The following is a 25,912-nucleotide window of genomic DNA, read 5'->3' on the forward strand; positions in this document are numbered from 1 at the left end:
GTAATGACCAATAAGAATCCCATATTGTCCCGAGAACCGGCACTGCAACTCCCGCCCATTGTGGGCAGCTGACGGCCACTGGCAGCGCGGCGGCGCGCAGATGGACTGGTCCCACCACTAATGGCAGGCCAGCCGTCCTCTCTTCCTTAGCTTTTCTCCCTGGGCGGTGGCAACCATCTTTTAGTCGTGATGCATGGGAGCAGGTCTACCTCCATCTGGCATGTATTATAAGCCGAGCAGCGGCACTCTAATTCCGCTAGGTGCCCACCACTGGCCCTCTCGACATGCGCACCAAGAGCCCGGACCTCCGACAGGGCCAGCGCATGGCAAGACGGGAGCTGTAGTGCCGGGTCTGCTCTGCCGCCTTTCCTCTTGTTGGCCCATCACCCTGGTTTCATCGCTTAGCCGCTCTATCTGCCAACCTCTAGAGTCGGCAGCGCTGCCCGGGGCGCCCTGTCCTACACACCTCTGTTTAGCCTGGCCCTCAGTGTCACGCTGCGCCTGCCATCCTCTCCCAGCCACCCCACCCATCTCGCAACGGCCCCTCTCGTGAGTTAGCCGTGCCGTTTTCCTTTCCCCTCAGGCCGCCTTGTCTCCCTGCCCACATTCTCTAAGAGGGGCAGGGGCTGGTGAGAGGCACGGCAGAGCAGGAACCTGTTGTTTTACTCGCTTCCGGGGAAGTGGGGCAGGCAGAGAAAACAGCGAAGAGAAAACCACCCCCAAACCACAACCACCAAGGTCCCCAAGGCCGGGGGCTCCGCGCGCGCCGCGGTCAGTGGCGGGAAGCGCGCGAGTGCGTGCGCGCTCTCATGCGTCACTTCCTGGCGGCGGCGGTTTGAGCTTGGAGCCCGCGAAGGCGCAGGCCGGCGGTGGCTGGAGCTGTGAGTGGTGCGGTGGAGCTCGTCCCTGCGGCCCTCGCCTGTGAGCGGCTTCTCCGGGTAGCAGGGAGCGGGAGGGGTCTGTGTTCAGGCTGTTTCCCGCGGTTGCGTTGTGATGCGATGCAGTGCGCAACGGCCTGGCAGGAGGCCGGGAGAGGTAGTTGCAAGAGGTTCCCTGTGCCTCGCCCTCCCTTCAAGGGAGAAGGCCGGGCGAGAGCGCGGCTTGGCCCTCGAAGCACTGGAATATGACAGGCTAAGGCGCTGCGCAGTGAGCAGCGTCGAGGGTGCTCTAGGTGGGATTCTTTCGTGATGGGACGAGCTTTCCAGTTCGCAGCACGACGAAGCTGATGAAGCGTCTCGAGAACAGTCCTTATGAGGAGCGGCCGAGGGAAATAGGGTTGTTTAATCTGGAGAAAAGGAGGCTGAGGGGAGACCTTGTTATTCTCTACAACTACCTGAAAGGAGGTGGAGTTCAGGCTCTTCTGCCTAGTAACGCGTGATAGGACTTGAGGAAATCACAAAATGTTAGGAGCTGGAAGGGACTTTTGAAAGATCGTTCAGCCCAACACCCCTGCCAAAGCAGGATCACTTAGAGCAGATCACACAGCAGCTCATCCAGTTAGGTTTTGAATGTCTCCAGAGCAGGAGACACCACAGCTTCTCTGGGCAGGCTGTTTCAGTGCTCTGTCACCCTTACAGTGAAAAGTGCCTTGTGCTCCAGCTTGCATTGGTTGCCCCTTGTCCGATCACTGGACATCACTGAAAAGAGCTTGGCTTTGTCCTCCCAATACTTGTCCTTCATGTATTTATAAACATTGAGGAGGTTACCCCTCAAGTTCCACCAGAGTAGGTTTAGATTGGAAAAATTTCTTCTAATATCCACTGAAAGGGTTATCAAACACTGGAACAGGCTTCCCAGGGAGGTAATTGCATCACCAACCGTGCAGGTGTTTAAAAGGCACAGAGATGTGGTGCTGAGGGACAGCCTTGGTTGCATTAGATAATGTTTGGACTTAAAGGTCTTTTCCAACCAAAACAATTCTGTGACTTTTGCTCTTTCTCAGCCTGTGTTTTTGACAGAAGTTCTCACTTGCGTTTACCCTGGCTGCTGCTGGGTTATCACAGTGTATGCTCAGCTAGTTCCAATATTGCAGGATGTTGCTGTGTACAATGAATTGCTCAAGTGAAAAAGAAAAAAGATTGCCCCTAGGCAAGTATTAAGATGTCTGTTCTGCTGTGTGCTGGCCTTTGGAAAAACTGTTATGTGCTACAGAGCTCTGATTGCTTTTTATTTTTTCACTTTTTAGAGTGCTGTGTTCTCATGACTTGGATAGTTTTTTGATTTCTTACTAATCCACTGATGGAAAAATTGTTGATGAATCAGCATTGAATTCCATACTAAGTTTTGTTAAACAGAGCAGTTAAGGCTATCAAAAGGGAAATCTATGAAACAAAGACTTGATGGAAATACTCATTTGTTGTAGACATAGAATTGTAGAATTGTTTTGGTTGTCAAAAAGCCTCTCAGATCATCAAGTCCCACTGTCAACCTGACACCACCACAGCCATTAAACCATGTCCTGAAGTGCCATATCTGCATGTTTCTTGAACACCTCCAGATGCAGTGACCACCACCTCCCTGGGCAACCTATTCCAATGCCTGACCACTCTTTCTGTAAAGAAATGTTTCCTTATATCCGTTCTAAACCTTCCCTGGCACAATATCAGGCCACTTTCTCTCATTCTATCAGCTGATACTAGAGAAGAGACCGATTCTCACCTCAATACAACCTCCTTTCAGGTAGTTGTAGAGAGCAACTAGGTCTCCCCTCAGTATCTCTTACTAAGCTGCATTAAAAAACTATACTTAGTGACACGTAAAAATAAAAAGTGGGCTTATATAATCACATAACAGCTCAGTATATTTAAAAGTTTGAGGGACTATCAGAAATTTCCCAGGAAGTTGTAATTACTGTACAAATATGTTTCTAGTACTTACTCTCTTAATCCTGAAAAATAGTACCTGGACTACATCATCCAATTTATAGGTACGTTGTTGTAGATCCCCTTAAAAAAAAACTTAAGCAGACTTGATAAGCCTTCACAAAAGATGCTGACTCCTATGGAATAGATGGATTTATCCTAGTGTTCAAAAATTCTGCATGTCCTAAGTTTTCCCTGCTTTTTATGCCTTGTACATAAATGAATTGTTCTGTAGTTCCATGAGTCTTCTACATTCCAAGCAGGAATTAGGATCGAACCTGAGATAATTTACCACTAGCTAGACCTGAATTACTAAAGCAATTTTAGATAAAAAGCTACTGAATTTAGTAATTCAGCTATTTAATCCTTGATTTCCTTTAAAAGGAAATCACTGAGAAAGCTGCAGTTCTAGAGCTTGTAATCTAGACAGGTGGGAAGTAGATGGGATGAGTATTACAACTCATGGTTATGGTGTACATAGTTGATCTGTCTCAAAACAAAATATGAATGACCACCACTACTAAAGTCCTCATGCACAAGACGTCAATTCTCAGTATAATTATTACTTCATTAGATCAAGGAAAGACAATTTGGTGGAATTAATTTATTTCTATGTCTTGTTTCATCACCGCTCTCATTTTCTACTGAAGCATAATCTTTCATGGGTAAATATCCTTTCATAGTGGTTTCCATAGCTTTAGATATCATAAAACAGTTCTATAGGTACAAATACAGACTGAGCATTAATTTTTATCACTGCTGTTCAGTCAGAAGTTGTGACAGATCTTTGAATCTTCAGAGTATGATTGTATGATCATTAAGAAGTGCATATTTACAATAACTGAAGCAAACTTAAGAGGTTTGGGGAAGAACTTTTTAAGTGTTGCTTTTTTGAAAAAGTCCATTTTAGTTCTTGAAGTATCTAAGTTCTTAGGACTTCATTCTGAAGTGCACATTCTCAGGCAGTCATACCTCAAGCATCAAGTATTTACCAGAGATAGATTTTTACTTACCATGAGCTCCACAGTAAAGAACCATGAGAGTAGTCAGTTACATATGCACAGCAGATAGCAAAGCTCATCTCTGAAAACTTGTAGTCCAAGTTAAAATCATAGAGTGGGTAAGATAAATGCAAAGGACTGGAGCATAAAGTTGGTAATGAGGAGAATATTGGAGTGCTACGATAATGCACACTGCTTTGCCTTTCCAAGGAGCAACATGGTTTAGTAATGTACATATTGCTATCTTGTCTCCTGCTCTGTATATGTTTTTTCATGTCACTGTTCACTACATGTGGACTTTAAATATTTGCCTATCCTATAATTACCATTCATTTACTTTTTCAGAGGAAAAAAAACCACAACACAAACAAGCAAACAAAACCCAAAACAAACCCATTAAAACAAACAAACATGAACCCCAACCCCCTGATACATATCTGGTAGTTAGTGTTTTCTGTGTTGTTGTTACTGCTTTTTAAGAGGGATCTGCAAAGTCAGTGATAACCTTATTAGTGATTGATGCAGAAACATTTTTATGATACTATTGCTGTGTACTGATGAATCATATGTGCCTCCTAATTCAAATTTATGCTTCTGAAACTGCCTGGGTTTTACTCAGTGTTTCAGTAAAAGAATCTTATAATAATCTAATTCAACAGAAAGTTAATTATGTTAACATTTCATTCTCCTAGTGTCACTCACAACAAGTTATACAGAGGGCTAATCAGAAGGATATAATTTTCTCAGTTTTTATAGAATGGAAAATCATCACAGAAAATGAGTCAGAAATTTTCTTTCAGTGTGAATCACAGCTGAGTGTTGAACAGGTTTGTTGGGTCCACCAGTCCTGAAGCATACCTCCTAAGGTTGGCTCTGCAGAAGTGTTTAGTGTTTGTTTTTTTACCAACAGTACTGAAGTACTTTAATCAGATTTTAAAATAAGAACCCCACAAAACCTGAAAATATTGTGATAGAACTGTTGAAGTAATTATGATTGCTTTCCCAATAGTCAGATCTGAAAACTTCCTGTTTGTTCAGCTGAAATATGTTGCAGGTGATTACCAGAGCATTGTGACTTCTTTTCCATGAAATGCATGTCTTTGGTAGACAGGGCAAGCCAGAGGCTTTCCTTCTTCTGTTGCATGTTCTAGAGGCCCAAATACAAGTATATTGTATCTTTAAAGATACAAGACAAATTCCACTTTAAAAATAGCAGGGAGAGAAGAAGAAGCCATAGTCAATAGTGGAATCACATTTAGAGGACACAGAATGTCTGGTTTGCAAAAAAATATAAATCAAGATTTCCTTTCTCTATAACTGACTATTCCATTGGCACTCAGAAAGTATCTCTCTTTATCTTTGGACAGGTTATGTTCTAGAAGGTCTTTAGTTTGAAATCGTTATCAGGATATCAGGAGGAGATTTAGTGGCATTGGACTTGTCTCTTTTCAGGTTAGCACTTTGAATGCATGACCTGATTTGAATCTAAGGAGAAAAGATCCTGTCTTTCTGCTAGTAGTACCAGAGCTGTTTGGAAACTGGGGTTTCTGTATACCATGATCATGCAATTGGAAGCACAGCGGCAGCCTCTCTCCAGCCATCAAGTTCTTATTGCTGTGTAAATCACTTGCACTTATCTAGAAACATCAGGTGAACTTCATGGTTTTGAGATCGGGGTTGAAGCCACATTTGTTCAGAAGCACACACATGTCTGTGATAGCAGTTATCACTGTTGTTTTCATAGATGTGCAATAATATTTCTGGGTCTTTAGATGCAAGATAAAGGAAAACTCTTCAAGAATGTGCTTCTGGAAAGAGATTCTTTAGCAGATAAGTAATTTACTACAAAAGAGAACAAAAGCAGTGGTAAATACAACCCTTGTGCCTCAACTTTGAGTGTTGCTCGATATTTTAAATTTACTTTGTTCCACTCACTGTCTAGCCAAATGGTACATAAAATGGATGTAGTTACACAGCACTTCATTGTAGAAGTGGTAAGAGATGTCTAAAAAGGTATGCACAGAAGTGCTTCATGATTATCCTCTTCAGTACTTTCAGAATGACAAACTTATGGAACTTGACCGTAGGCTTGTCTGCAGCATTTTCTTTCCAATTCTGAGTGTCTCTGATGTGTGTCTTGATAGGTGTGCCAATTAATCATCTAACCAAAAAACCCACTCATTTTCTGTCCGAATGTCATTAGTCTGACTTGTGATGCCAGTGACAGGATGCTCAAATCCTCATTTTTATAGGGTTATACAATAGTTTAGTGGATTTCTAGAATAATCAAAACTTTTTTTTTTTTTTTTTTTTTTTGGTGAAGGTGAGGGTTCCTTTATTGATTTAGTTTGAGGGAACCTTTGTCCATTTATAGACAGCAGTCAGAAGTGCCAGGTTGTTTTTCCCTAAGTGGCAAATTCGTGGTAACTCTTCACTGTTCTTCCTCTTTTTCTTTGGATCTCCCTGATTCCAAGCATATATTAACTGTCCAACGATGCGGGACCCTGATGTACAGGAGTGGATCAGCGGATGCCAACCCCTGTCTCTGCTGCACACCCTGCAGCACCACGGCCAGGGGCTTCCTGCACTGCCACTGGGCTAAGCACCATGGAGAGGGGCCCTCGGGGGCCAGGCACTTCCCCTGGCCTCAGAAAACTCCTAGTGGAACCCTTCTTCTCATCCTAGTAGAAGGATCTCATTCTAAGTATGACACAGGCCCATGGAAGATGGAGTGTAATAGTTGCACTAGAACCAAAGTCCATGCTCTTCAGTTTGAACTATATAGAGATAGAATTAGTGCAATAGTGCAGTTACACAGAATCACAGAACTTTAGAGGTCGGAAGGGGCCTTGAGAGATCATCAAGTCCAGCCTCCTTGTGAGGGTAGTTTGCCTAGATTCTCTTCACTGGAGAGAATGTAAGCTCAGCTGCAGACTATACATCAAAGCCCCTATCTAAAATCTAATAAATGGAATTCTTTAGGAATACAGAGGTTCTGTTCTTTTCACAGTTTCTTCTGAATCAACCTGTTTGGTTTACCTTTTCACTTGTACTCCAAGATAATAGATGGAAACTTGCAAACTCTTTTGCCTGATCTTACCTTATTAAGTTGGTTAGCCATTTGCATTGTCCCCAGGTCTGTCTTGCTTTGTAACCAGTCAGTGCAGAAAAAATAGTTACTTAATCCTGCAGATTCTTGAATGACTGTTTAGCTCAGCACATTTCTTCTTGTGAAAATAATGGTTTGTGCTATCAAGTCATATTTGATTTCTTCCAAGTTATTTCAGAAATACATCAATATAAAAAAAATTAAGTACAACATGCTCAGAGCTTTACTGTCAAATCTGATGGTACAGTAGCTACTGTTGACAATGCAGAAAGCATTGGCTGATATTTTTTGTTTCCATGATCATGAAAGTAGTCCTGTGCCTCACATAGACCATAAATCCAAAGTAATGAGGTAAAGCAGAGGCTTGTTGCTTTCTTCATGTTAGTTAGTATACTGCTACTGATCTTTTTAACTATTTGCTTAAAACCTGTTGAAGCTGTAAGAGCAAAAGCTAGTATTTCTTCTCTGACTCTGTCCTCTTGGACAGAAATGAATGAAGAATCCACATATTTAGACTGAGACTGATTTGAGCATGAGAATTTTCATTGGTTAATTTTGAGGTTTAAGATTGTTCCATTCTGAGTGGGACAAAGTTCCTTACTGTGTTTTTGTTTCCCCCCACACCTCTAAACTGGGTGTGGTTTACCCTTTTATCTTATTTCATTCTTAAAGATTGTAAAGGACTATTAGCTCTATCATCAGAAGGTTATATATCCTTTTTTTCCTAACTTTGCTGAAATATGTTTACTAAAGGTGTAGTATTTCAGTGTTTGTAAGTAAGCTCTATTTGAATGGCCAATACATTTTATCCATGAATAAGGAACTTTCTTAAATAGTATTTCATAGCATTGAGAAAGCAATGCATACTAACCTCTTCATACTAACATAGAATATTTTGTTGATACTGAGATGGTGAGCTCTTCTTCCAGCATCTCCTTCTGCATATACTTTCTAGGGAGAATTTTCAATGCATGAGACGTTGTGGAGTCTGTCAAAGTTCTGGAGACTTTCAAAACCCTCCTGAAAGCATTCCTGTGCAATTTGATCTAGGCAAACCTGCTTTGGCAGGGAGGTTGGACTAGGTGATCTCCAGAGATGCCTTCCAACCCCTGCTATTCTGTGGTTTTCTGTGACTGAGTATTTCAGGATGGAGTTATGATTGTTGTTCCAGGAAGCTTTAATAAATAGGAGATCTGTCTTTTAAGTGAGGCATCTTTTTGTTTTGTTTTGTTTCCCTTAGGTTCAAAATGGCTACTACATTCCAGGAGATATCTACACTTGAAGCTACTTATTCAGAAAATGTTGATGCTAAGCTGTCTTTTCTACCTGAAAGACTGAGAAATAAACTGCTTCCCTTTCAGGAGAAAGGCATCATATTTGCACTTCAGAGAAATGGCAGGTAAAATCTTTATTATATCATATGTTGAAAATAATTCTTTCAGATCAACATAAATACTACTGTCTCTGAGGTGAATTATCTTACAGACATCTTTCAAAAGCTGTAAGATAACGTGGTTTAAAATACGAGGTTGTTTTGTGTTTGGTTTTATTTTTTTTCACCAGAGGATGAAGCAATGTTTAATAATGCATTATGCAAAAAAGGATTGTAGTATCAAAGATCACTTCATGTGAGAGGAGGCTGATACCAGTAGGACCATCCTTTTTGTCATGTTAATAGAGAATTCTTAAAATAAGTTAATTCACATTTGTTTCTTTAGGTCTTACTGGCATGATAGAGCTGTTAAGAGAATGACTAACAGATCTTGATGCATCTGTGTGGTATTCTATTTTAAACTTGGTACAATTGTGGCATATAATCAGGGTGTTCTGGATCACACTGAGCTACAACAACAGAGCAGATCAGGCCTTGCAGAGTGCAGCAACTGATAGAGCAGGCATTTAGCAATTAACTACCTAATCAGAAAAATAGTTTGTTCACCAGAGGCTGGAAATATTTTGCTGAATAAGAGCCTGTTACTGCATTTCAGGAGAAAAGAAGAGGGAAGGGAAATGCTATTTTCATGTTTACAAAGTTTAGAAAAGTTAGGCAGTTGCAGCCTAAAGCCATGAAACTACTGCATGTTGTTTTGTTGAGGAGTAATGACATTTTAGCCGTCTGCCACAAATTAAATTGGTTTCCTTAGATTTTCAAGAAGGATGAAGTTTCTTTCAGATCATTTCATCAAGAAGTTTAAGATATAAAGGGGTTGCTTGCTAACCTTTGTGATTTTTTTCCCTCCAGGAGAAAAGAAATATAATTTTCTTTTTCAAAAGGTGAAAAAATGGAAAGGAAATGTTATCATCAGTTCTTGCAGTTATATGGAACATTTGATCAATTAAAAATTCCTCTGAGGTTTTACATTTTGATTCTGTTAATTTGGCTAAAAACCTTTGACAATTGCTGTCTTCAGGAAATGAATCAAGCCATCTAATTTATGCTGCCAGACTAGGGAGCAGAGTAGAACGATGAGTCCAGCCATTAATGTGCAAGCTTTATGCTGTATTGGTGTTAGCTTCTCTGTGATCACTGTTCATATTAGGCACTTCTCTGCTGTACAGCATGACTGTTTTAATGGGCCACCAAGACTTTAATAAAATGGACAGCAAAGTCCACATTAGAGTTGGATTTAATAAATCCAAAGCCTTTGGCTACAATATCTCAGTTGATCTAATTCTACTAAGAGGAAATGAGGTTTGTATAACATGAAATTGAGGTGGATTTATATATACCCAAAGTGAAATAATGGAAGACATTAAACATATATAGTTTCTTTAATGTTAATTAGTGTATGCTAGTTGATGGTTTCAAAAGTAGCATAATCTTTTGCAGCCTAAGATGTAATACAGAGATCTCTCAGGAATCAGCTCAACTGTAGTACTAGATAAATTTAATCTGATATTTCTTTCTTTTTGTTTGAGATGTAGAAATTGCCTGAAATAAATATCTGAAAAGATTTAGAATACCTAGGCTAGTGACTCCATAAAGGAGGGAACTCTGTTATTTTCTTTAGGGTTATGGGCTTTATGTTCCTTCCTAACAAAAGTCTGTTGAGTAATATGGCACTGATGGTCATACTCTGGCACATGCATGAAGGTATTGCCATCATGATTGCAAGAAATTTCATTCCCTGGCATAGCAAATTCTATGTGTTAGCTGGATCAGATTGAGGAATTGTGTGCGTACTCTCATCCAGCGTCTATATAAAGTAAAATGTGTTAACTCAAACTTTCCTGAGGAGTGCTTTTTCAAATCTGTCCCTTTCTCAGGCAAATCTAATTTTACCTGTCCCAAAAGAGAGAACAAGAGCATCTTTTGCTTGTAGCTGAATTTTCTTATTAGTTTGTCAGCCCTGGTCTCGCCCAAGTCTTTCCCTCTTGTGTACTCTGTAATGATTTAACCCTTCTTTCGGTATTCCCAGTGGTATATTTTAGCAGGGTCTAGTACTTTCCCATAAAAATGTCTTTTCTAGTTTTATAAATATATAAACATAGGACTTAAGTAAGTAGTTAGTGCATCTAAGCTCTTCTTTCTTCATTCCCTCAGGCTACACACTTCCTTTGCAGTCATCACTTAATCCATGCTTAGTTGCAGTGGTAGGAAACATGTATTAAAAATGCTCTATTGTTAGCTGAAGAGATTCAATTAATATCAACTTAGGTTAGAAAAGTGCCTAGCATGAGAAGGGACTTACTAGAACAGACTTTTTATTTCTTGCATGGAAAAGGCTGGGAGTAAGCTATTAATTCCCTTGTCTTTTCCTAGAGTATAAAATAAATATGTCATTGCAGTTTCTGCTTTTGATTCATTAATAAATGAATGAAAGTTTTTCAGTAGGTGCTCCAGAGGTATCGTCTAGACTAACAGAGGCTGCCTAACACTCCTCTAGGAAATAATAAATCTAGAGGCAAGATGAGGGTGTATAGCTCAAAATATTGTAACGTGTGTTTTAGCTCACATGGAATACCTTGCAAATAAATAACTGCATGATTGTTTATTCCTTACTAGAGACTATGCTTCAGAAGTGCACTTGAGAATAGGTACCTAGGAATCAAAATAATGTTTGGTCTTTATTTATAACCTCAAACATTAAAGTGCAAAAAAGATGGGCGCACACAAATTCTGTCCTTGAAAATTATTTTATTTTTATGCTTTTCTTCCAGGAAAAAGGTACAATTCTTTAAAAAAAAATGCAAACATGTATTCATTTATTTATATGTACTTTAAGTTTTCTCCTAAATAGAAGACAACAAATTTGTCCCTTCCAGGAACATGAACTCTTAGCAATTGACTTAGGAAATATTTAGGGATGTTAGGGTCAGTTGTGTGTACACTGTTGAGAGGTGGAGGTGAGCAATTCTCTTTGCTGATCATTAGTCATAGTTCAGGCAGATGCAGACAAACTGCATTTTCTAAGAGCTCATTGTGACCTAATCGCAAGTGAAGAGGCATACATTGAAACCCTTAAAGGTGTCATCTTGCTAATTTGGTTTAGTTGTTCTGTTGGCATTTTTAGGTCTATTTTATTCTTCCACATAAAATCTGTGAAATATGCAGGAGAAGCTGATTTGAGAATGAAGGCCTAAATAGTGCTGAGAAATCACCAGCCAAGGGTCAGGTATTAGTGAGGAGTAGGTGGCAGTGTGGAAGCACAATACTTGTGAGGAAGTGGTAGAAATTTGAGCAAAATATCCAAAATACAGAGATATATGGGCAAATGGCTTGATTGTACCAACAGAGATTGTATGCAATCTCTTGAGCCTGCATCTCTCTTTGGATACTAGTGATTTTCATTGTAGCTGTTCACTAACATAATACTTGGAATGTCTCTCTGCCATGTGTTCTTCTTTTATACCCTCTTTTGTAGTGTGGTGTCTGTTTTGTGCTGCAGTTTGCTCACTTGAATATACTGTAAGAGTTGGGTGTGTACTATTGTTTGAAAATCAACTTTCACTACTGGGCAACATGTGGAAACCATATCTCTAAATACACTTATTGCAAATATCATTCCTTATCTGTGCTTGCCTTGATGATATCTCTGAGAGATACCTTCAGACACACAAATACCATTTTTTTTCCTTTTCCTCTATAAATGTTGGCAGAACAATTTGTTTAGGCTCTCATGCTTGTGGATGCAAAAGAGGACTTGGAGATAGTTGCCACACTGAAGTGCGCTTTTCCATTCCAATTTTATGTTCAAGTCATTTTATGGGAGTAGTTTAGTTTTCTGTGTTTTCTTCTCAGTTTCTTACATGAGGTTCAACTGCATTAACATAATTTCCATTTTCTGACCAAAAAAAAGGTTTTTTTTAATTGTAAGTTTTTATAAATATTGAAGTGTTTATGTTTACCAGAATCTGTATTTTACTCCAGTATTGATTTATAGATTTTTTTTTCTTGTTAGTGGCACCTCTTTAAGTTTTAGAGGGAATACATTAACTTATATGTTGTGGAGCACATGATTTTTAATTCCCTGTACATGCTGGCTAAACACTGTTTATTCAGTATAGACACAGTGGAAAAAAGAAGTAAATTACAGTGGATATCAGTAAGATGATATGCACAGTTCATTTCTTGCATTAGGAGCTGTGAGTTTTAATGAAAGGGAATTTGTTTTGTTGGGCAGTCTTTTTATAGAATAAGGAAAAAAATACAGTATTTAATGTTGTTTTGGGTATGATACTGAGCTCACTAGAGAATGGAATGTGAGTATCCCCTGCTAAAATGAGTCAGTTGCCAGCACTTCAAAATAATACATTTTTTTATCACTGACTGTCTGATCTCTGGCAAGCTACACAGGAGAGACACATACTTAATTCCTTGTTAATTAGGACAGATTTTTAGTTCAAAGACTTCGTCAGTCTTTGCAGAAATTAATTCCTCCTCCCACTCTGAAGGCAGAGCAGAAAAACAGAGTCTCAAACCAAAAATTCATCAATGCTTATGAACACAGCGAAAAGATTCTATCTGGCATCAGTTCTTCATTGCAAAGATAGAATATATATAGCCTGCTGAAGTTTTAGTAGTTGAACCACAGAAACGACAGGTCTTGGGCAGGAAATACATACAAATGTGTAGAATTCCAGTATCTCATTCAATCTGCTTGAACGTGAAAGAAATCACCCTATAGTCTGCACGTCCAGTGTTTTGGGCAGGGATGCAGGGGTGTGAAATATGTCTTTTAATAGAATATTTTAGACTTTGAGGAGGAGGTTAAGCTTTCTTTGTTAACACTGTGAAATGGATAGTTGAAATCAGGTGAATTCTTCTATATTTGCCATTGAGTAGTATGAAAGGTATCATTTCCATTTGAGCTGAGTGTCTAAGGGTGTTAACATTTCTGTGTCTAGGAAGCTGATACAAGAGCAAATATATTCTGTCTATGTTTGCTTCTGTGCATCTTCTCATATGCACTAGAACAGCAGAGCCTTTTTCTCTTACACTTTAACTGTTTTTCCCGTTCGCTCGTACTTTTGTTATTTTACTGCATTTGATTCTGGTTATGTTGTTTTTATGTCACAGGTTGCTGCAGGTCCATGTTGTGATTTAATGCAAGACCAGTTGCTTTTTACCCATTGTCTAAACTAATTCAATTTCTCAGAATCAGCTGCATGGTTTGGAGGAACACTTACCAAATATTTTGCAGGCTACTGTTGGATTGTCCTCACCATAATTTCTCAATGTTTCTCTTCTGGGAGATGTACCATTGTTATTTTCAGTTGAATATGACTACTGTTTTCATCTCAGTCCTCACAAAGCTACAGTCTGTTAGTTTACTTGATGCCTTAGCTTAAATTAAGCAAGTAGCATATGACTTCCTTTATGCAGTGAAACATTAACCATCAGTTTCTAAAGGAAGAAAAATATAACAGAAATGGTTGACATGGAGAGGTCGTATTTTATAAATCTATAGTTATTTGATAATTATCAGTATTTATACTGATAATCTTGTAAGATTATATACTGAGTAGTTGTACTGATAATTAGCTGTGTTTATGGACAACTTTTCTAAGAATAATCTTTATAACTAAGTTTCATTCCTATCATTCTCAGTAAATTGCTGGAAGTCTTAGTGAGCCTTGTAAACCCATAACAATGGCTATCAATCATTCTTCTATGCTGCAGGGTAAAGATGCTGTACTGATCTAGATACCAAACAGAATATGCTTTAATAACTCCAGATTTTGTAGTATCAATGCTGTGAGACTGGACTTAATTTAAATTCTTGTTATTAAAGTAGAGACCAATTTCATCTTAAGACTGAGAGTTCAGAGTTTAACATGAAGAAGATAAACTCAAAACCAGACAAGATGAAATTAATAAGATGTCTTATTCTCTCTGGTTTTGTCAGACTGACTTTCATAGATGCCAAATTAATTAAATTTGTATGTAAGGAAATTAAATTCTTTTCACATTTGTTGTTTTTTAGTCATATCTAGGAGTATTTCAATAATCGTTTCATTTCAATTTTAATTTGTGTTTGATGGCTTGCAGAATGAAGTGCCATCAGCAAGTGTCTCTATTATTTGTAGAGGGAAGTGGTAATAAAAATAATTGTAACCACTAGATTGTGGTTAGGTGTTAGAAACAAGGCATCAGACTCTTGCTAGAGGAAGAAAAAAATCTGCTATCGTTCCAACATATTTAGCAATTCATTTTATATATATGAAATTATTATAATTTTGAGATAAGTCTGAGCCCTTAAACTCTGCATTGTAATACATGAACAGTCATTTCCAGTCTTAAAAAGCAAAAGTAAAAGTAATCCTGGGGGAAAAGCATAGAATGGCTATTATTGAATTGTAGAGGATTAAGCAGTTAATTTAATACATTTCAGCAATTAAATATGGATTAGTTTTGTGAGTACTATGTTTTTAAAGAAAGGTTTATTTCTTTTTTTAAAGACATTGGTTTGTAATGTTTCAGAGTACATCTGAGAAATGCCAAAGGAGGGAGAGAGAGAAAGATAGGATTAAATAAAGATGCTAGCTCACAGAATGAGGTTCAGATGCAGGAAGTATGAATGAGAGCCTGAGCCAAATTCTGCAGAGCATTCGTGGCCAGGGAAGCTTGTTTGGAAGTGATGCTAGAGGAACTGGGAAGCAATTCAAATATAACAGAAAATGCATTGTCAGAAGTGAGTGTTGAATGTCATTCAGGAGGCAAACTGTGTGGGGTTAAAAAAAAAAGAGCTATTTAAGAACAGAAGAAAGCAGTGGTAGTAATCTGAGATGCTACCTGGGCTTAAATGTGGACTTTTATCAGCAGAAATAAAGAGGAAAATACCAATTTTTAGAAATGTAGGGTACAGTTTCTTAAAATGGAAGAGGCCCAAGCAAGATAAAAGACTACAAGTAATAGGTTGTTGACAGTGATGGAGAGAAGGGAAATTAGTTTAATGTTAGCTGTATGCAGTGAAAATTTGAGCTAGGAGAATCCACAAAGAAAAATCAGTGTGTTTGTAAGCATCAGGGAGGGGGCATAATCAAAGAGATCCATTCTGAGTATGTAAAACAAGCCACTTTAAGTGAGAAAAAGTAAGGTTTTAAAAAAAGATGAGTCAAATTCTGACGCACTTAATGGAAATTTGAAGGAGAGGAATAATGTGGGTGGAAAACTACCACAAAGGTAGCTAGGTAGGCAATTTAAATCTAGGTGCTTTAGGTTGTCTTTGTATTGTGTTGAATGGGGAGATAAATCAACTTAGGAAAGATAAAGAGAATTGCCTAGTTCAAAGATACTTGTCAGAAAAGAAGTGGGATATATTGTCAGCAGTTGAATGGATGGTTGTTTTTGAAGCATTTGGAAGGTACAAAAGTGTTCTGAGCTATTGGTATGGAGAAGGAACCAAATGTAGGAGAAAACTAAACACAGATTTTGGGAGCTTGAAGTGCTGGAAGGAAAAGACATTGAATTCGGGAACTATTGACAATGGAGGGACTGGGGCTGAGACATTCTTCTGGGTAATTCTTCTCCCTATTACCTGATTCAGCTAACTTCAAAGGAGAGAGACATGAAGAGAGTAGTTCTTGCAGCTCTTGCATTGCAGATCACAGCTAGGGGAGGATCTTCTGGGGAAGAAGGGTTTACTGGAAAAGTAGTAAGTAGCTAAGTTACATTGAAAGTCATTAGACTACATACTGAGAAGGAGCTACTATTGATCACAGGCATTTCAATCATGCCAACTAATAGCAAGATTAAGGTTTATAGCCTAGATTGTCAGTAGTTGAAATTAGCTAATGCTATTCCAACTGTGTCCAATTAACTGCAGTCAATTTTTCTTGCACTGAATCAGCTGGTGAACCAGTTTGTCTCTGAGGCTGGCTGTCTCTGAGTGACTGAATAGGTGAAGGGTTTTCACTATCACTGTCAGGTGTTTTCTTGGCTAGAATTTTTATCAGTTAACAATTCTGTTAAAACATTCTAGAAAACCTACTGAAGTGTCCAAGCTTAACCTTCAGCTTGACTGCTTTGATTTCTGTTATTCCACACATCATAGTCAAATCTAAAATACTTGAATATGTTGGAAAATTTGCTCTCTTAACTTTCAATTTGTAAGAAAGCACTTGAGTTGTTGGTTTTCAACATGTAATTACATGTTGAAGAGCCCGAGAAAAAGCATAAGACCACAGCCATTCTCCTCTATGCTCCTTTAGAGAATCATTATTACCACTTGCAGATGTGGCAATCAAGTGCATCTTACATTAGCTTGAAGGTTGGGTTTTTTTGAATACCTGGTGTAGTTCAAGAGCAAGAGTGTAGTCTGGCTTAAATCTTCTGGAGCTCTATTTTTGGTGAAACAACCTTGATCATGTTTGCAAAGAAGCCAGCTCTCTTTGTTCTGGTTTTAGGACTGTGTGCTGTGATTACTGACACACAAATGCAATGGTTGCTTGCTTGCGCAGTTTTATGTAAAAATGTACTAAGTTCAGATTCCTTAAATAACCCTTGGTTGAGATGCTAGTGCTGAAGTGTTGGCTTGTGAGTAGGAGGTAAATTATATGTTGTAGTGTTATATAAAACTGACTCACATGAGTAGGTGAGAATCCCAAGAATATCAGGACACCCACACTAGTGAAAGAAAAATGCAAGCTTCCTCTGTACAACATGTTCCAAAGACTGCATTAACAAAAACAGCTTTAATTTGTTTGAGTAGTAACAAAAATTTTCAGTGTTTTAAGAAATGAAGTGCCACTGCTTTGACTATTTATCTTGGAAAATGCATTTTAAAGTGGAGTTTGTTCTGAAAAAGTTACCTGGGGTTCTAACCATATTTTCTTGGAAAAAAACCCTGCTGAAAACTAGTCAAGAAGTTAACTTATCCCCATAAGCAAGCAACAGGTGTACTGTGTTGCCTCCTCAGCTTTTAACCTCCCATGTAAGTAAGCAGAGGTGTCTAGTTTAGAGGGGATATTATTGCAAAATATTTGTGTACAAGAAGCTTCTAACACTGACCGCTGGGCTTAGCAGGACTCTCAGTTATATAGTTCTTAGAAATATTCCAGTCTGTTGTTAATCAGTGTTCTTGCAAGAGCTAAGTTCTTTATGTTTGCAAAGATACCTTTCTGAAGTGGCACTAATGATCATTAACAGGAGAGACTTCTAGCTTTATCATTTGCTTGGTAAATATTCTAATATTTTGAAAGGGGTGACCTGAATTTAACCCAGACACACAGAAATAGAAATTATTTAAATTTAAACGTTTTGTCCTCCTCTGAAATTCATTTTGTGAAACTTTTAGTATGAACCTTTTTCTGATGCAGACTATTTGTGTGTGGCTGTATGACATATGCCACATGAGCTTAGCCTCAGTTTTCCTCTGCTTCTGCAAATAACTCATCTGCATAAAAATTTAAAGATCTGCTTCTCCTTCTGCTTTGTGAAGCTGGTTTTAATCTTCTTGACATCAACACAATCAGGAGCTCTTTCTCTGCTCTTCAAGGTTTGAAAAAAATATGCTTTCTATTCTTCCACAGGACTGGGGCTTGAGTTTCTTTCTTAATTCCTTCACCTATTTTTTTGCTAACTTACGGTTTCTTTCCAAGGTTTGCTGTAGTAAGAGTCTCTAAGTGCTCCTTAGCTTGGTGTTTGGTATCTTTACAAGATACTTCTGATTGAGCATGCTAACTTGTGAATGTCTGGCTCTGGGGTTCTGACTCATCCTGCCTTGTGTGATCCTTTAAATTATGTGATTCTTTAGTTCTAGAAGAAAACTTCAAACACAGTGATGGATTTTGTCTATAACCTCATATGCTTGCATTTGTTCTCTTTGGTGAGTGGATCAACAATACAGTTTTACACCTGAGTTTAACCAACACAGTAGACTTCTTGCTTTCTTCTCTGCATGCCAGGCTGCATTCTCACACAATTCTCTTACCAGGATACGTTCTCACACAAAGTTTCCTGCTTTTTTTATGTGTCTTTGCATTTTAATAGAAAATGTAGTTTTAATTTTAAGGTAATAGCTCTTGAAATCAAAGGATTACTAAATCCTATTGGAGACCCCAGACTATGTGGTTCCCTGCTATTTTTGAAAGCACTACTGTGCCCAAAGCCCATTGCTAACCCTACAACTGCACAAGGGTTGTGAACAGTATAAAGGTTGTAGCTGCATGTGCAATACATCTCAATGAGATTCTGATACTTTCTGTTAGGAAAAAATAGCAGATTTCTTTGGTAAATGGACAGAGATTCAAGGGCTAGCCACAGCATTCACTGTGAAGGGAAATGTATAAAATTAAATGGGAAAGAATCTGAAAGAATTTGCCATTGACCGGGGTGCTTTTTGCACAGCCGGGCTTTGCTGCTGAGAGTAAGTGTGACTGAAACATCTAAAGTGTTTCTTTTCCTCCCTGCTTTTCTGAAACTTTTGGCCATGTGGGCTGAGCTTTTAACAGGATATGAAACTGCGTATCATAGCTCTGATTTATATTCTTGGATAGAGCTATTATTAAGGTGTCATATGAACAGATGGGATATGAATGATGAAGCTCAGATTGGGTAACTACCAGTTGAGAGGAAATGACTAATTGAACTTCAGAGAACAAGAAGTCTGTCTTCTTGCAGTCAAAATACATGAAACAAAAATACGTATTTGTCCCTTCAGTGTAGCTGAAGATCTGTTTCTTCTGCTTTGACAGCACAGAACCTTTATGTTCATGTTGGCATCTTGTCTGACTGCAATAATATGGAACATACTGAGGTTTGTTTTAAGTAGAGGTGGCATATCTTTAAGGTTATGTAAAGCACTGATTCTTAAGAGCTGAATGCAACTATTAGATGTCTTGTAAGTTCTGTGTGGTCAAGACTATAATATTGAGGAATTTCTTTACGTTTCAAATCTAATTGTTGTGATTATAAACTGCAAACACTTGATGATTACCCACTCAGTAATACAAGCTATTCTTCATTGCTCTAGAATCTAATGGAAAAAGATTGGACTAATCATATTTTTTTAACTACATTAAGCAGGCATCTTAAGGTTCTTTCTCTAAAACTGTGAAAGCTGCTGAGAATGAATGCTCTACAATTTCTGAAGTCATTGCATAATTTTCATAGCCTCAATTTCCACTTATATTTGTTTTATTAAATTCTACACAAACTCATTGTGTGTGTCATGTCACAACTTCTATCAAGTCTAATTGTCAATGATGTTAATTAATTGACATAAGTCAGCACTTCTATAACTGTAACACTTCAGGACTTTGAGTACGAAAAGTCGATCATGGCAGTGATTCACCATGCTAATGGTATCATAACAGAGGACTGAACACATGCAAATACTGTAAAACCAGTTTTTTACACCTGATTCACATCAGTTTGCAATGTCTAATGAAATGTCAAAATGACTGCAAAATGGATGCGTTGCAAGAACAGGAAGAAAATCCAGACTACTTAGGACAAAACTGTTTCATCATTGGGTGGGATAAAAGAATGAATACTTAACCAGTGGCAAAATATCACTGTAGATACTCAACTTTTAAGCATATAGATATTTCCATGAAATCACTATTTGCACTGGTATTTGCACTGGTATTGCAGAAACAAGGAAGATAAAACTGTGTTGATGGTTTTACTAGGACTGTTTCTCAATCATGGAATCGTAGAATGGCTTAGGTTGGAAGGGACCTCAAGGATCATCCAGTTCCAACCCCCCGCCATAGGCAGGGACACCTCCCACTAGAACAGGTTGCTCCAGGCCTCATCCAACCTGGCCTTGAGCACCTCCAGGGAGGGAGCAGCCACGACCTCCCTGGGCAGTCTGTTCCAGTGTTTCACCACCCTCACTGTAAAGAACTTCCTAGGATCTAGTTTAAATCTCCCCTCTTCAAGTTTAAACCCATTACCCCTCATCCTGTCTTTACAAGACCTTGTCAATAGTCACTCCACAGCCTTTCTGTAGGTCCCCTTCAGATACTGGAGAGGCCACTATAAGGTCTTCTTGAAGCCTTCTCTTCTCCAGGCTGAAGACCCCCAACTCTTGTAGCCTGAGCCTGTCCTCATAGCAGAGATGCTGCAGCCCTCTGATCATCTTCACAGCCCTTCTCTGGACTCACTCTAACAGTTCCATGTCCTTCTTGTGTTGGAGGTTCCAGGACTGTACACAGTACTCCAGGTGGGGTCTGACAAGAGCAGAGTAAAGGGGGAGAATCACCTCCCTTACCCTGCTCGCCACGCTTCTCTTGATGCAGCCCAGCACACAGTTGCTGTCTGGGCTGCACGGGCACACTGCCAGCTCATGTTGAGCTTTTCATCAACCTAGACCCCCAGGTCTTTTTCATCAGGGCTGCTCTCCAGCCATTTGCCACCCAAATGGTTATGTTGGTTAAAGAGTGGTTATATTATGGATAAAATGTTGACAGTTATTTCATGTTTCCAACTACAAAATCATGAGTTTTTATAAATATTCAAAAGCCATACTTTGTAACTGCTACGTAAGTTTCACTTCAAACATGTTAAATGGAAAGTAATAAATATAAAGACAGAAGATACTCTATAACAGCGAAGATTTTATGAGCACAGTCTGGAAATGAGTGCAGAAAGGAAACAGAACCACTTCTTATTCTTCAGCAGATACATCATCAAAGTTTAATGGTTACAGTTCACCCTAAAAAAATGAAATAAAATCTTGTTTTATGTAAAAAACATCTGTGCCTGTCATTGACATGTTTTAAAGACATTTCATTTTGATTGCTATTCAGCTTCTCTTTGTCAGAGCAATTTGTAAATCACTCTGAATTTCTTCATTTTAGCTTGTTATCCTGAAAAAAATGAGAATCCAAATCGTTCACATATGCTGAAGAGCAGTGCAATAGGATCTTAGTATTCTCACTTTGATTTCTGTGTGTCTCAACTGGCGTAATTAACACTTCATTATTTATACAATTCTACTAAAATATAAGTTGATACACTGAGAAATTCTGTATTTGTCAGCACAAGTTGGCACATTTGTATTCCTGTCCTCTTTACCACATTTCCTTACTACCAGATGCTACTTGGCTGCAATATACTCTTGGTTATTGCTATATTTGTGCATTTGCTCAGATGTCCTTACATTAAACATACTATATAGTTGAAGAAGGTCTTTGGTTTGTTCTTGAGATGCCTCTGCTCTGTTGTTAATTGCTATAGGCTTCCTCATTTGCAGAATTTGTGTAAGGAGATTAAAAAACCTTACCACACTGGGTGGTTGTGCATTCCAAATGATTTCCGGCTTCGAACTGTATTAAAAAAAACCCCACCATGATTAATGTGCTAAAAGCAGTTGGCCTCTGAAAGAGTGCAGAAAGAAAGACTTGTTTTGAAAACTTCACTTCAAGCAATTAACAATGAGTGTTAAATGGAGAGGAAAAAAAAAAAAGTCAGTCTTTGAAGTGAGCAAAAACTGGCATTATTTTGAAATTAGAATTATGTATTGGTTGTCTACAAATAAATGTCTTTGCCCAGCTGGAAATCACAGGCATTAAGGCCCTGCAATTACGAGTCGCCAATAAAAGTAATTGCCTGTCTTTTTCTCCTTTGTAAATCTGTGCAAGCTTTTGGGGGGGGTGGGGGGAGTGTTTGTTACATTTTCTTCCTTTGTTTTCATCACTCTATCCCTAACATTTTGGAGACTGTAGTTACAAATCTATTGCAAGTCTTTCATTTATTACTCATATGTAAGATGTAGTTTGCATTCTTGTTTTAAATTAGTGGAAAGAAAGAAGAAATTGGTGGATGTTGAAATTTCTGCTGGCAGATTGAGTGAGCAAACAGCAATATGCTGTATTTGTCAGCATATCAAATATTTATCTCACATGTCACATTTGAAAAGGGCCAGTGTACATTTTCTGCTGAGATTTCCATTTGGACCACAGAAATGTCCCTTTTGGTCACATGTCAAGATGGATATTATTGGACATAATGTCAGCTTTATAAATTCACGGTGCTGGTACAAGCATTAATCATTAGCATGAAGTTTTGTGCAGAAAAGAAGACTTCTGTTGTGGTTCTGGGTAGCCACACTGACTTCAAAGTACCTACCACTAAAAGCTATGCATTTAAAAGATTTTCAGTATAAAAATACAGAACATTTTACCTCAGTGTATTAAATTTTATTGTAGACATGGAGACAGAGAAGATCTTTTCCAATTTTTTTGTGGAAGAAATGTTGCATTTGTGTTAAATGTTGTAGTGGATACATACCTAATTCTGTGGCATAGGAATAGAAGTTTCAGTTTCCTTAGAAGATGCAGTGTCTGGGGACAGACTATGAAGAAGGATTCATTCAGGCCGATTAACCAAAGCTAGTTTGCATCTGTCACTGGCAGCTACAGGTGCTAAGAAGTGGAAAGTGTGAGGCAGAGGAATACTTGAGTCAGGAGGAAAACAAGCAGAGTGGCCTGAGAAGTATATTCGCTTTCAGAGTATGAAACATTTCAGCATTTCTGAGACTTGGTGCTTTGTTCTATGAGTAAATATTTTTTAAATCCTCAAGCCAAGTGATGGACTGTAGAGACCTGTCAATCTACTGCTGTCAGTTCAACCAACAGCACTCAGTGCTCTGTTTCTCAATCAATGATTTGACTAAGCCCATGCCCTTTGTGTGGCATAATGATACTGACTGGTGGGAGCAGTTCTCCCACTTTGATTTTTATGACAATTTGGAAAATTCTACAATGCTCAAAAAACTTCCCAGATTACTTAGTAGCTGGAGAATTACTCTAATTGTCAGTTATTTAACTGCAGCCCACGCAGGTGTTGCTATGAAGTGATGCAGATGCAGAAATTCACACTTTCGGCAGGTTTCAGACCTTGCCTTCAAATTTTCCTTCAGTCTGGTCTCAGGATACTTAATAAATCCATATCTTCAAGCAACTCAGGGCTGCTATAAAAGGGAGCATTTAATCATCACCTAATTGTAAGTCCTAGTGTAGGTCGTCTCCTCACTTTGTTTGTACCATCACAGTTTTTGGTTGTCTCGTGCCTTCCTCTGAACTTACTTTTGTGTATTAGTTTAGTATGTGTCTTTTACCTGCTAATTACTGGAGATAGAACAAGCTCTTATAATTCTTTAGATTATGCTTTTTAATGGGATGGGGTTGTTGGTTAGTTTTGTGGGGATTTTGTTTGGTTTTGTGAATGTTTTCCCAGCTTGGAAAATTTTCAAAAATAGCTGAGGTAAAAGTTTGTGAAATAGCTGAGAGCTGAGTTTGTAAAGCTACAAAGGGAATATATTTGGAAAGATACAGCATTATTCATTGAATGGCTTAACTAAATGTCCATCAAATAATTGTCTTCATCTAGTCTCAAAATTTTGATAAAGAAGCTTTCCTTAGCCAGAAACATTTAAGTTTCCGAATTCTGCTTTAGTTATGAGTGTATAAGTAACTGAAATAACTTAAAATATCTATAAAGATTTCATATCAATGGTAACATTAAATGTTTAGAAAATGTAAATGTGGTGGACAAGATTTACTAGTTTTGACCAGACACTTGGAGTTGTCATTTTCTGCAGCAGTAAATAACTGACTGAAAAATGGGGCCAAAATGGGGTTAATTTCCAAATATATCAGTTAGTACAATTGGTAGGGGAGAGGGAATAGCTGTTTCTGTTTCAAAACAAATGTGACAGTTCTGGAAAGCAGCTTTTTATAATCAGTTATATAAATAATCCTTAATCATGAAGCAGCAAAAAAAATGCTGTTTTTGAAAGACACAATAGCTAAAGATGCACTTCTTGTGTTGCAAATGTCCCTGGAGATTACAGTTCATGGAGCACTAGACCAAAACAGCAATTTGTTTTCCCAGTAATGCTAGCAAACTGAATATTTTTTTTTTTTAGAATAATTAGTGTCCTTACTTAAAAATTCATACCAAATTTACTTTTGTAATTGGTATGTGTAGGAATGACATCTACCGTTCTTCCTTTCATTGATGCAGTAAATCCATATGTTGTAGTGAATTATATGTAAGTATTGGAACATCTCTTGTATTTACTACTAATTTCTGTATTTTCCCCTCTTGTTTCTTATTTAGGTGTATGATTGCTGATGAGGTAAGTGATGTTCCTGTTCCTATAACACCATTTTTCTTATATTAACATACTTTGTGAGAGATGTGGGTAGAAAGGTTGGTAATGAAAGAAGCCTAATTACTTTAATACTCAGCAGATATTCTGAAAATATCTAAGTGGGGGGAAAAATGGAACTTGACAAGCTTAGAAGTCTTTGAGATACATTAGAAGGTTATTCTTAATTGTATTTAGAGAGGTTAGATGTCCTGTGTCATTAAACCTTAACAATTCTAGCTCAGTGGTGTTGCTGGATATTTTTTTAAACAGTTTATAGTTGCATAGCTTGCTGGTTTTAATGGACTAGGTGACATTCCTGGCCCAAAGAGGTAGATTTTGAACAGATTCATTTTCTTAAATGTACTAATCAAGTACTAATAATGAAATTGATTACTTCCATACATTTGAAAATGCATACTTTATTCCATATTAGAGAAATTGGAATCCAGTATTTCTTTCTAGAGATAAAATATTTTTGTAATAGAGTACAGTGTTCTTGGTGTGTTGTTGTTATAAAACCATACTGGAAAAAAAGGCCTGTTTGGGGATTGATATGGTTTCCCAATTCTAATTTGGCTTTTCATGAAACACTGTCAGGGGGAGAAAGAGATGGATTACTGGGATTAAAGCTTCTACTCATACTATAAAAATCTCATTATAGCTAGAGATAAACTATCCTGGCATAGAATGTGAAACTTCTGAAAGCTATGGAGAATACAAAAGTATTCAAGGGAGGGTGAAAGGAAAGCTTTGGGAAAATCAAACTATCAGCAGCAGCTGTTTATTTATTGAAGCAAAGGTTCTTATTTCCATTGTGAATGAGAATATAAACTGTGTGTAGTTATGTTAGCAATAAAACATAATGCAAGATATATTATAAAATACATAAATTTAAAAATATGTATATTTATAAATGCATATATATCTTACATATTTGATATATATGTGGTTTATGACAGTAGGTCTGGCACTGGAACAAGTGTGCAGTGGTGTGAATCTTACGCTTGTTGACAAATATCATTTTTAAAAGAAGAAAATATTGTTTAAAGAAACATCAGTATTGTGAATTTATATACAAAAAGAGGCTATCATTTAATTGATATTAAATGATCATTTAATTACTGTGCATACACCTGGAATATATAATTGCATAAAAATTATAATACAATAATAACACTATCTTTTTGGAAAACATTCTTGAAATACTTTGCCACTCCTTTCTTTCAGTGGGAACAGACAACATTTTTTTTCTCCTTAAATTTCACACTTTCCATGACTGAGACACCATTGTATCTTCTACATTTTTTTTCTTTTCTCTCACATTATTAAGACCTAGTCTGGTGATCAGTTATATGGGATCTAGATTCAGTTCTTGGTGTGCTACCACCAAGA

The 25,912-nt window shown here is 37.9% G+C and overlaps 1 protein-coding gene across 1 annotated transcript in view; it reads left to right on the plus strand.

Moving 5' to 3' along the window:
* The first annotated feature begins 284 nt into the window (after nucleotides 1-284).
* The window catches only part of ZRANB3 (zinc finger RANBP2-type containing 3), a 59,012-nt gene continuing 33,384 nt past the window's right edge, over nucleotides 285-25,912 (plus strand). Inside the window, exons 1-4 of the mRNA XM_064154297.1 lie at nucleotides 285-340; nucleotides 559-921; nucleotides 8,212-8,370; nucleotides 24,487-24,505. Coding sequence (XP_064010367.1) covers nucleotides 285-340; nucleotides 559-921; nucleotides 8,212-8,370; nucleotides 24,487-24,505 — 597 coding nt within the window. The remainder of the gene's footprint in view (nucleotides 341-558; nucleotides 922-8,211; nucleotides 8,371-24,486; nucleotides 24,506-25,912) is intronic.

The sequence above is a fragment of the Pogoniulus pusillus genome, chromosome 2 (assembly GCF_015220805.1).
Source record: "Pogoniulus pusillus isolate bPogPus1 chromosome 2, bPogPus1.pri, whole genome shotgun sequence".
NCBI classification, from domain to species: Eukaryota; Metazoa; Chordata; class Aves; order Piciformes; family Lybiidae; genus Pogoniulus; species Pogoniulus pusillus.